The sequence below is a fragment of the Cetorhinus maximus genome, chromosome 15 (genome assembly GCF_964194155.1).
Source record: "Cetorhinus maximus chromosome 15, sCetMax3.hap1.1, whole genome shotgun sequence".
Taxonomy (NCBI): Eukaryota; Metazoa; Chordata; class Chondrichthyes; order Lamniformes; family Cetorhinidae; genus Cetorhinus; species Cetorhinus maximus.
Window position 1 is genome coordinate 35,035,119 of NC_135893.1, and position 12,443 is coordinate 35,047,561.

The 12,443-nt window shown below is 45.6% G+C and overlaps 1 protein-coding gene across 8 annotated transcripts in view; it reads right to left on the reverse strand.

Moving 5' to 3' along the window:
• The window catches only part of nphp4 (nephronophthisis 4), a 504,277-nt gene that overhangs the window by 165,376 nt on the left and 326,458 nt on the right, over window positions 1-12,443 (reverse strand). For all 8 annotated transcript variants that reach the window (XR_013578910.1, XM_078558224.1, XM_078558219.1 and 5 more), the window contains one exon: window positions 2,075-2,118. Coding sequence is in view for 7 of the 8 variants with exons in the window: in XM_078558224.1 (XP_078414350.1) it covers window positions 2,075-2,118 (44 nt within the window). In the remaining variant the exon portion in view is untranslated. The remainder of the gene's footprint in view (window positions 1-2,074; window positions 2,119-12,443) is intronic.

Here is a 12,443-nt window from a genome sequence, read left to right on the forward strand (position 1 = left end):
AAAAGAGTTCATAACGACTGCCACTCTCTTATGTGTAGAAGTGTTTCCTAATTTTACTCCTAAAAGATTTATCCTTATTTTTTGGACTATTCCTCCTAATCCTAGACTCTTCAACTAGCGGAAATAGCTTCTCTCTACCTATTCTATATGTAATATCTCAAAAACTTTGATCAAATCACCCCTTAATCTTTTAAATTCCAGGAAATACAACCGCTGGTGTGTAATCTCTCCTCATACCTGGACTCCAGGTCTTACATTATCATTCTGGTTAAACTATGCTTGCACTCCCGCCAAGGCCGATCCATTATTCCTAAGGTGTAGTGCCTAGAATCGTTCACAGTGCTCCAACTGTGGCCTAATCAGAGCTTTGAATAGCTGTATGATAACTACTACCCCTTCCTATTCAGTACCTGTTCAAGACATTTTAAAGAATCATTGATGTACCCAACAATCATTATGAGGAAACCAGGAAAGGGACAAGGGATTGGACTTGGATTGGTGGATTGGAAACAGGCCCACATTCAATCAGGGTGATAAACCAGACACAGGAAACTTCCAAATCATTAACATCCCTGCCATTCCGCCTAAAATCATGGAATTGATTATCGGGGTAAGCAATATCAGAGTCAGCAGCAGTCTGCATTGACTCAGAAAGGGAAAACCCTGCCTCACCAATCTCCTGGACCTTTTTGCCAAACTCACAACCCAAGCAGACTGGGAAAGCCCCATCAGTGTTCAGTGTTAAAAAAGGCTTTTGATAAGGTTCCAAAAAGGAAGGCTCTTAATTAAACTCAACGGGAACAAAGGAACAGCAGTAGGCAATTCAGCCTTTCAAGCCTGTTCTGTTATTCAAGTAGATTATGACTGATCTATATCTTAACTCCACCTACCCACCTTCATTCCATAATCCTTAATGTTGTTGCCCAACAAAAGTCTTTCAAGAGTTGACGTTTCGAGTCCTCATGACCCTTCAGCAGCACTGGTTCAGTTCAAGTTCTGCTGAAGGGTCATGAGGACTCGAAACGTCAACTCTTTTCTTCTCCGCCGATGCTGCCAGACCTGCTGAGTTTTTCCAGGTAATTCTGTTTTTGTTTTGGATTTCCAGCATCCGCAGTAGTTTTTTGTTTTTATAAAAGTCTTTCAATCTGAGTTTGGAATTTTCACCTGAATGAGCCATACAGATTTTTGGGAAGAAAGTTCCAGTTTTCGCTACCCTTTGTTTAAAGAAGTGCTTCCTGAAATCACCCATGAACAGCCTATCTCTAATTTTGAAGTTATGTCCTCTTGTTCTGGACTCCTCACCAATGGAAATAGTTTCTCTCTATCTACCCTGTCAACTCATTTGTTCATCTAAAACACCTCAATTAACTCACCCTTTAGTCTTCTATACTCAAGGGAATGCAAGCCCATGCAACTTGTCCTAATAATTTAACCCTTTAGCCCTGGTATCATTCTAATGAATTTGTGCCGTTCCCACTCCAATATATCTTTCCTGAGGTGCAGATCGCAGAACTGAATGCAGTGTTCTAAATGGGGCCTAACCAGAGCTTTATGTAAATGTAATATAACTTCAACCCCTTTGTATTCCAGCCTACTTGAGACAAAGGCCAAATTACATTAGCCTTTCTAATGACCCTTCGTACAAAATGCTCTCAAGATTCAAGTTAAACCATGGAAATGGATCAGAAGTTAACTGATGATTAGAACAGTGCACAAAAGTGTGAAGTATTACAAATAGGAAGACATGAATGGATTTGAAATAGCTAAGGATAAAGCGGAGAGTTATGAAATCTAGTAGATTTGACATTAAACATGCCCAACCAATACAGAGCAGCTCGCATTGTCATTTTACGCAACTAGCCCACAGATTTCTAGATGTAAAGTATTCAATTTAATTTAATGACTTGCCACGGTGGGATTTGAATTTGTGACCTTTGGGTTGTTAGTTCAGCACCATAAACCTCTAGCTACAATGGGAAATGGTGTATGGCACAGAATGAGTTTCAAAATTTAAAACTTGGGTGGAGATGGAGGAAATAAAAGGTTTAAAAAATTAACATAAAAAACAACTCACCGCTGGCCCACGTTCAGATTCAGGAGCATCTGAGAGTTTTCTGCCTAAAGATTAAAAAAACACATGCACAATAATTTAGGATGCCTCAAACAACCAAATGGGCAAAAACAAGACATTTGTCTACCATCACTGATCAAATGGCCTGAAGATGCACAAGAAGGAGTTTTCCTTTTCTTCTCTCCTGCAGGTATTTACTCCTTCCTCGGGTACAGTTCCATACCCACTGAAAGTTCTTCAATCTCTTCAAGAAAAGATGCGCTTTTGGACCTGGTTCTTGGAAACGAGGTGGGCCAAATAGATCGAGTGTCAGAGGGGGAACATTTAGGAGACAGTGATCACCGTATCGTACGCTTTAGGATGATGATAGAAAAGGACGATGGGCAATCCAAAGTAAGAATAATTAACTGGACAAAAGCCGACTTCGCTGAGGCAAGAATGGAGCTGGGCCACTTAGACTGGAACGAAAGATTGGAGGGAAAAACTGTAGCTGAACAGTGGGCTACATTCAAAATAAAATTGGTTTGGGCACAGTCGAGGTATGTTTCACCTAAAGGGAAAGGTGGGACAAACAAATCCAGAGCTCCCTGGATAAAAAAAGAGATAGAAATTAAGATAAAGAAGAAAAAGTGTGCTTATGACAGGTGTCAGGTAGAAAATACAATTGAGAACCAAGAGGAATACAGAAGGTTCAGAGGGGTGGTGAAAAAATCATATTAGAGAAGCAAAGGGGGGTTATGAGAAAAGGCTGGCAGCCAACATGAAGGGGAATCCCAAAGTCTTCTATAGGCATATAATTGTAAATGGGTGGTAAAAGGAAGAGTAGGGCCAATTAGGGACCTAAAAGGGAATTTACACACGGACAAAGGGGCCATGGCTGAGGTATTAAATGGATACTTTGCATCTCTCTTTACCAAGAAGATAGATGCTACCCATGGTGACAGACGAGGAAACTCTGTCACTAGCAGGGTTCAAAATGATAAGGAGGAAGTGTTGAATAGACTGATGGTACTTAAAGTTGACAAGGCAGCGGGACCGGACAAAATGCATCCAAGGATATTGAAGAAAGTGAGAGTAGAAATTGCAGGGGCACTGACCATAATTTTTCATTCTTCCCTAGACTCAGGGAAGGTGCCAGAGGACTGGAAAATTGCAAACATTATGCCTTTGTTAAAAAAGGTTGTAAGGATAAGCCCAGCAATTACAGACCAGTCAGTTTAACTTCAGTGCTGGGCAAGATTCTAGAAAAAATTATTCGGGATAGAATTAGTAGTCATATGGAAAAATATGGGTTGATAAGGAAGAGCCAGCATGGATTTCTAAAGGGGAAATTGTGTTCAAATAACTTGCTGGAGTTTTTGAAGAGGTAACAGAAAAGGTCACTGAGGGTAATGCTGTTGATGTGATGTACATGGACTTTCAAAAGGCATTTGATACAGTGCCACACAGCAGACTTCTGAGAAAAGTTATTGCTCATGGAATAAAAAGGACAGTACCAATGTGGATACAAAATTGGCTAAAAAATAGGAAGCAGAGTGTAATGGTTAAGGGATATTTTTCAGGCTGGAGGAAGGTTTGTAGTGGAGGACCCTTACTTTTCCTGATATATATTAATGATCTAGATCTTGGTGTGCAGGGGACAATTTCAAAGTTTGTGGATGATGCGAAGCTTGGGAGTGTTGTAAACTGCGAGGAGGACAGTGTAGAACTTCAAAAGGACATAGACAAGTTGGTCAAGTGGGCAGATGGGTGGCAGATGAAGTTCAGTGCGGAGAAGTGTGATGCATTTTTGTAGGAAGAATGTGGATAGGCAATAGAAAATAAAAGGTGAAATTTTGAAGGGGGTGCAGGAGCAGAAAGACCTGGGTGTATATGTGCATAGATCATTGAAGGTGGTAGGACAGGTGGAGGGAGCAGTTAATAAAGCATTTAGTATCCTGGGCTTTATTAATAGGGGCATAGAGTACAAGAGCAAGGAGGTTATGCTGAATTCATATAAGACACATGTTAGACCTCAGCCGGAGTATTGTGTACAGTTCTGGGCACCACATTATAGGAAGGATGTGAACACATTGGACAGAGTGCAGAAGAGGTTTACAAAAATGGCATCAGGGATGAGAAACTTCAGTTACAAAGATAGATTGGAGAGGTTGGGACTGTTCTCCTTGAAGAGAAGAAGGCTAAGAGGAGATTTGATAGTGATGTTCCAAATCATGAGGGGGGCTGGACAAAATAGATAGGGGGATGCTGTTCCTGCTCGTAAAAAGATCAAGAGCGCGAGGGCACAGATTTAAAGTGATTTGCAAAAGAAGCAAATGTGACGTGAGAAAAAACCTTTTCACACAACGAGTGGTGCGGGTCTGGAATGCACTGCCTGGAAGTGTGGTGGAGGCATGTTCAATCAAGGCATTCAAGAGGGCATCAGATGATTATTTGAATAGAAACAATCTGCAGAGGTAAGGGGAAAAGGCAGGGCAATGGCACTAGGTCATAAAGCTCATTTGGAGAGCCAGTGCAGGAACGATGGGCCGAATGGCCACCTTCTATGCCATTAAAAATCTGTAATTCTGTGATACCTCCCCCAAGTGGCCATTGCTGATGTGTGAGGCTTTAACAGTGAATGCTGGAAGACTATTTAATTACAATTTGCACCAGAGCTCAAACCAACCCTGTCCTCACCCAACCCAAACATTTCCAGTGGTGATCAAAAACAGAACTGCTGGCTCAAGTTCCTCCACCCAAACCTAGGAGCAATGAAGGTAATTGTAGCAGAATAAACTATTTATTAAAATAGGAAAAGTGGACTGTATTACACTAGACAAAAATTTTGGAAAGATCTCAATGCAAACACAAGACAACAATTCAAATTCCCACTATTCCTTTACCCCAGCAATATCTTTACAGACACATAAATCAGTGAAGAGTTGTCACTAGCTTAACACAAAGGCTTCTCACTTGGGACTGGCACAGTTACAAACAGTTTTCTTCCAGTGAATTCCTGAGCATTTACTTGATGCTTCTCACCCAACTTATATCTCTCCTCAAGACACCCAACAATCGCACTCTAAAATAAAAACAAAAAGCTAAAAGCTACTGCGGATGCTGGAAATCCAAAACAAAACAAAAACAGAATTACCTGGAAAAACTCAGCAAGTCTGGCAGCATCGGCGGAGAAGAAATCAGTCAACGTTTCGAGCCTCCATGGCCCTTCGGCAGAACTGCAGCATGGTTTCAACAAGGGAGAAATATAAATTCGTTTAAGGTGGGTGGGGGGCGGGGGGGGAAGAGACACATTGAGGGTGTGGTGTGAGCAGATAATAATCAAAAGATGTCAGAGACAAAAGGGTCAAAGAGGTGTTGAAGGTGGTGGTCTTTGTCTGAGAAAAGTGCTAATTAAGAATGGAAAACAGGATATTCAAAGTACAGCTCTAGTGGGGGTGGGGTGGAAAGACTAAAGGTTTTAGTTTTAGATTTAAAAATAATGGAAATAGGTGGGGAAAGAAGAATCTATATAAATTATTGAAAAAAAAGCTGGTGGGCGGGGAAAAAGAAACGGGGTGGGGATGGGGGGAGGGGGAGTTTAAGATCTAAAGTTGTTGAATTCAATATTCAGCCCAGAGGGCTGTAAAGTGCCTAGTCGGAAGATGAGGTGCTGTTCCTCCAGTTTGCGTTGGGCTTCACTGGAACAATGCAGCAAGCCGAGGACAGACATGATGGCAAGAGAACAGGGTGGAGTGTTAAAATGGCAAGCGACAGGGAGGTTTGGGTCTTTCTTGCGGACAGACCGCAGGTGTTCCGCAAAACGGTCGCCCAGTTTGCGTTTGGTCTCTCCAATGTAGAGGAGACCGCATTGGGAGCAACGAATGCAGTAGACTAAGTTAGGGGAAATGCAAGTGAAATGCTGCTTCACTTGAAAGGAGTGTTTGGGCCCTTGGACGGTGAGGAGAGAGGAAGTGAAGGGGCAGGTGTTGCATCTTCTGCGTGGGCATGGGGAGGTGCCATAAGTGGGGATTGAGGAGTAGGGGGTGATGGAGGAGTGGACCAGGGTGTCCCGGAGGGAATGATCCCTACGGAATGCCGTCAAGGGGGGTGAAGGGAAGATGTGTTTGGTGGTGGCATCATGCTGGAGTTGGCGGAAATGGCGGAGGATGATCCTTTGAATGCGGAGGCTGGTGGGGTGATAAGTGAGGACAAGGGGGACCCTATCATGCTTCTGGGAAGGAGGAGAAGGCGTGAGGGAGGATGCGCGGGATATGGGCCGGACACGGTTGAGGGCCCTGTCAACGACCGTGGATGGAAAACCTCGGTTAAGGAAGAAGGAGGACATGTCAGAGGAGCTGTTTTTGAAGGTAGCGTCATGAGAACAGATGCGACGGAGGCGAAGGAACTGAGAGAATGGGATGGAGTCTTTACAGGAAGCGGGGTGTGAGGAGCTGTAGTCGAGGTAGCTGTGGGAGTCGGTAGGCTTGTAATGGATATTGGTGGACAGTCTATCATCAGAAATTGAGACAGAGAGGTCAAGGAAGGGAAGAGAAGTGTCAGAGATGGACCATGTGAAGATGATGGAGGGGTGGAGATTGGAAGCAAAATTAATAAATTTTTCCAGGTCCCGACGAGAGCATGAAGCAGCACCGAAGTAATCATCGATGTACCGGAGAAAGAGTTGTGGGAGGGGGCCGGAGTAGGACTGGAACAAGGAATGTTCCACATACCCCATAAAGAGACAGGCATAGCTGGGGCCCATGCGGGTACCCATAGCCACACCTTTTATTTGGAGGAAGTGAGAGGAGTTAAAGGAGAAATTGTTCAGTGTGAGAACAAGTTCAGCCAGACGGAGGAGAGTAGTGGTGGCTGGGGATTGTTGGGGCCTCTGTTCAAGGAAGAAGCTAAGGGCCCTCAGACCATCCTGGTGGGGGATGGAGGTGTAGAGGGATTGGACATCCATGGTGAAGAGGAAGCGGTTGGGGCCAGGGAACTGGAAATTGTTGATGTGACGTAAGGTGTCAGAGGAATCACGGATGTAGGTGGGAAGGGACTGGACAAGGGGAGAGAGAAGGGAGTCAAGATAACGAGAAATGAGTTCCGTGGGGCAGGAACAGGCTGACACGATCGGTCTGCCAGGACAGATCTTCCTCCCACAGCTTCCAACTTGATAGTTGCCCAACCTCGGACGGCCCGCTTCTACCTCCTACCCAAAATCCACAAACAGAACTGTCCTGGCAGACCGATCGTGTCAGCCTGTTCCTGCCCCATGGAACTCATTTCTCGTTATCTTGACTCCCTTCTCTCTCCCCTTGTCCAGTCCCTTCCCACCTACATCCGTGATTCCTCTGACACCTTACGTCACATCAACAATTTCCAGTTCCCTGGCCCCAACCGCTTCCTCTTCACCATGGATGTCCAATCCCTCTACACCTCCATCCCCCACCAGGATGGTCTGAGGGCCCTTAGCTTCTTCCTTGAACAGAGGCCCCAACAATCCCCAGCCACCACTACTCTCCTCCGTCTGGCTGAACTTGTTCTCACACTGAACAATTTCTCCTTTAACTCCTCTCACTTCCTCCAAATAAAAGGTGTGGCTATGGGTACCCGCATGGGCCCCAGCTATGCCTGTCTCTTTATGGGGTATGTGGAACATTCCTTGTTCCAGTCCTACTCCGGCCCCCTCCCACAACTCTTTCTCCGGTACATCGATGATTACTTCGGTGCTGCTTCATGCTCTCGTCGGGACCTGGAAAAATTTATTAATTTTGCTTCCAATCTCCACCCCTCCATCATCTTCACATGGTCCATCTCTGACACTTCTCTTCCCTTCCTTGACCTCTCTGTCTCAATTTCTGATGATAGACTGTCCACCAATATCCATTACAAGCCTACCGACTCCCACAGCTACCTCGACTACAGCTCCTCACACCCCGCTTCCTGTAAAGACTCCATCCCATTCTCTCAGTTCCTTCGCCTCCGTCGCATCTGTTCTCATGACGCTACCTTCAAAAACAGCTCCTCTGACATGTCCTCCTTCTTCCTTAACCGAGGTTTTCCATCCACGGTCGTTGACAGGGCCCTCAACCGTGTCCGGCCCATATCCCGCGCATCCTCCCTCACGCCTTCTCCTCCTTCCCAGAAGCATGATAGGGTCCCCCTTGTCCTCACTTATCACCCCACCAGCCTCCGCATTCAAAGGATCATCCTCCGCCATTTCCGCCAACTCCAGCATGATGCCACCACCAAACACATCTTCCCTTCACCCCCCTTGACGGCATTCCGTAGGGATCATTCCCTCCGGGACACCCTGGTCCACTCCTCCATCACCCCCTACTCCTCAATCCCCACTTATGGCACCTCCCCATGCCCACGCAGAAGATGCAACACCTGCTCCTTCACTTCCTCTCTCCTCACCGTCCAAGGGCCCAAACACTCCTTTCAAGTGAAGCAGCATTTCACTTGCATTTCACCTAACTTAGTCTACTGCATTCGTTGCTCCCAATGCGGTCTCCTCTACATTGGAGAGACCAAACGCAAACTGGGCGACCGTTTTGCGGAACACCTGCGGTCTGTCCGCAAGAAAGACCCAAACCTCCCTGTCGCTTGCCATTTTAACACTCCACCCTGTTCTCTTGCCAACATGTCTGTCCTCGGCTTGCTGCATTGTTCCAGTGAAGCCCAACGCAAACTGGAGGAACAGCACCTCATCTTCCGACTAGGCACTTTACAGCCCTCTGGGCTGAATATTGAATTCAACAACTTTAGATCTTAAACTCCCCCTCCCCCCATCCCCACCCTGTTTCTTTTTCCCCGCCCACCAGCTTTTTTTTCAATAATTTATATAGATTCTTCTTTCCCCACCTATTTCCATTATTTTTAAATCTAAAACTAAAACCTTTAGTCTTTCCACCCCACCCCCACTAGAGCTGTACTTTGAATATCCTGTTTTCCATTCTTAATTAGCACTTTTCTCAGACAAAGACCACCACCTTCAACACCTCTTTGACCCTTTTGTCTCTGACATCTTTTGATTATTATCTGCTCACACCACACCCTCAATGTGTCTCTTCCCCCCCCGCCCCCCCACCCACCTTAAACCAATTTATATTTCTCCCTTGTTGAAACCATGCTGCAGTTCTGCCGAAGGGCCATGGAGGCTCGAAACGTTGACTGATTTCTTCTCCACCGATGCTGCCAGACTTGCTGAGTTTTTCCAGGTAATTCTGTTTTTGTTTTGTATCGCACTCTAAACTTGAGTTGATTCTTCAACTGCACAGCAAACAAATGTGTTCCCTAAACTCAGTCTTCCAGTGGCACCTCCGCTAAACTGATCAATTCACCGAGTCCCATAGCTGATTATTCAGTTAACTACTGTCCCATTAGCCATGCAGTTTTATTCTCAGAGAGCTTCAAAACCCTGTCTTCTCTCTGAACTCTGAACTCCCCTCTTTCACTCCTGTACTTGGATCACTGTCGCTAGGCAACAGTAAGGCTTTCCTACTTTGCGTTTTGTTTACAAAATCACTGAACTTTCAACCCCTTTTAACCCATTTCTTTCACTTGAGGGTCTGTAAGACCTCATTAAAAATGTATACACACAAACAAACCCAAAGGACCTGAAACCTCATCACAAGTCTATCCAGACTCCCAGGCACCAAGCTTCATAAACAAAACCTAACTGAAACTGAAACCATTTTTACCTTTCTTAACACACAAATATTTCTATAAATTCAACTTAAGTTGTACATTGTTCATAACAAGTGATTCTCTGACAGAAATTTAGCATTCTACATACAAGTAAGATACTATTGCCATTTCTTGGCAAGACAGATGTGGATAATTGTCTCCTTAAAGGAACTGCACCCTGAACATTCAGAAGCTCTCCCTCCTTCTCTGCTGCATATACGAACCTGTCCTGGATGTCACTTTCAGTTTTTATCAGAGGCTAGCTTTGAGTTGGGAAATTTCCTGGCTCAGCAGACCTACCTCGGTTTAATGGGCCCTGTTACATCCAATTTTCATTCCAGGGGGTGGGGGGAATGGGGGCAGTTTAGAGGCAGGCCCGCTAACCCCAGAAGTGGATTGTAAGTGGCCACGGGGCCTGGTGAGTGCTAAGATGGGCTGGTTAGAAGGCCTGCCTCAGTTCTCTGCCACTTCAGCCTAGTTGCTGGCCTTGTAACAACATCCACATCTCATGAAAGAATGAAGGAAAAAAGTGACACAATCTGAAGCATATTACAGAGCTCCTCCCAACTCCTCCAGACAGCTAAAGCCTGCCTTTAAGACCCTCATTGACCAATCTGATAGGGAATTGCAAGAAGGGCCAAAAAGCACAACGGAACTTGAAGGATGCAAAGTAATGATGGAAGATAGATGAAAACAGTTCCTGCCCAATTTTCCCACCATAAATATTTTCTTGTCTCACTTATACACCAAAGTGGCAAGGGGATTCACTTCCTGATATCCAACATATCTGACAACACTCCAAGATCATTGCTTTAAACTGCAATGGAAGTTAGAATGACTTCTATAAAGCAAAAAAGGGAATATGGCTTTGATTCAGAAGCAGCCGATTTTACATGAACTGCTTGCAATGAAAGGAATCAGATCCTCACAATAAACAATATCTCACCAAATGCCTGAAAATTCAATTTTCCCTGACAACCAACACTCCACAAATCAATCTCATCTCACAGGGGACCCCTCTCAAATCATTACACTCGACAGGAGGGAGAAAGATGTTCTTTTGGCAAACAACTAGCTAAGCACAAATAAAGTACGGCAGACACACTCCATCCTGGAACAAGTTAATCTGAAAATTAATTAATCATCGTAGATGAGTTGGGTGGTCTGAACATTGTTGGGCTGCAGGGGCTACAGCAACGTTTGTTTATTTGGATGGGATTTTCTGTTAAAAATAATACCCATTATGGCTAGGAAGTAACCCTGTCACTGTTCACTCTCCAGGACTTTTTAGACTAGTTGGTAAATTGGCCTATAAAACTAATTTTCGTCCATTGAAAATCTCTTGACAGTGATCTCCAGGCAGTCATCAGGATAAAGGTAACTGAAACATATAAAGTTTTAAGAAGCAGGGAGAAGCAAACAAGTTGTGATAGATAGGCTAGAGGCAGGCAAGGTAAAAAATAAAGTTAAAATCAAGAAATAGGAAAATAAAAGAGGAGTAAGCAGTGACAAGAGAAAATGGACAATAGGACTAAAACAGTCAATGTTTTTTCATATTTCAATACAAAATTGTGCTTTAAGTATTTAAATTAGTTACTTAGAATGATTAGTACAGTAATAATGTTACCATGGGCAAAATTTTCTGTTTGGCGGGCAGGTGGAGCAGGAGCGGACGAGGGCGGGCGTGGACCTTATCGGCACCCGCGATCGGGGCCGCGCCGCCATTTTGCCCGGGTGGGCCAATTAAGGCCCACACAGAGCATTTCCGACTCCCGTGGATATCGGGAGTGTTCAGGTTGTGACGGGCATGCACAGACCGCCGGGTCCAATGCCGACCGAGCAGTCTGTTTAAAAGAAGGCCTTGCAGCCACCTGTAGGCTGTTCGCAATGTCCACCTGGAGATCCAACCGCAGAGGGTCTACTCAGCAGGGCATTCTGGAGGGAAAGACAGAGGAGATGGGCAGGTGCAGGGTCTGCCACAGGAACAGGGCAGGCTGGGCCAGCGGGGGGACAATGTGAACCTTGCTTTTCTGATGATTGCCTTGCTGCCCTCAAGGAGGGGGCAGCACGGCAGGAGGTGCTGGTTCCCCAGGATGGGAGGAGGAGGCCCCCCTCAACATGACGAAGCGTGCCTGGGAGGAGGTGGTGGAGGTGGTGAGCTCCCGTGAGGTGGTGCGGCGCAGCTGAATCCAGTGCCATAAGCGCTTCGATGATTTGTTGTGTTCTGGAAGGGTGAGTACCATGTTGGCATTGGGCATTTAACCCAGCAGGTAGCCTTAGCCTTTGAGGGCCCGCCCCCCCCACAAGTCTTATTGTCTTGACTGCATTGAATCATGTTGGGCATTTCTCGTACGCTGGGTGGGCAAGCAGATGGTGCCCATGCTTACATCAGCCTCAGTGGTTCATGAGGAGATGGGTTCTCCCCCACACCATGTGTTGCTCTTAGTCGCACACGATTAGTCTGGGGGCAACCTGCAGGAGATGCAACTAGGTGCATACTCAGCACTCCAGCACATATCCTATTCACGGTGATGAGATTGTGGAAGGGGAGCCTCAAAGTCTCGTGGCCAAGAGCCATCTGCTGCCCTCGATGTCGCATCTAGATGCGCCTCCTTGCTATGGGAGCGTAGACCATAGCCAGGATTTTCCCTTTGGCGATTTGGGGGTGGGGCCGGCTCGGCGAGGGGAAAATGACGTGGAA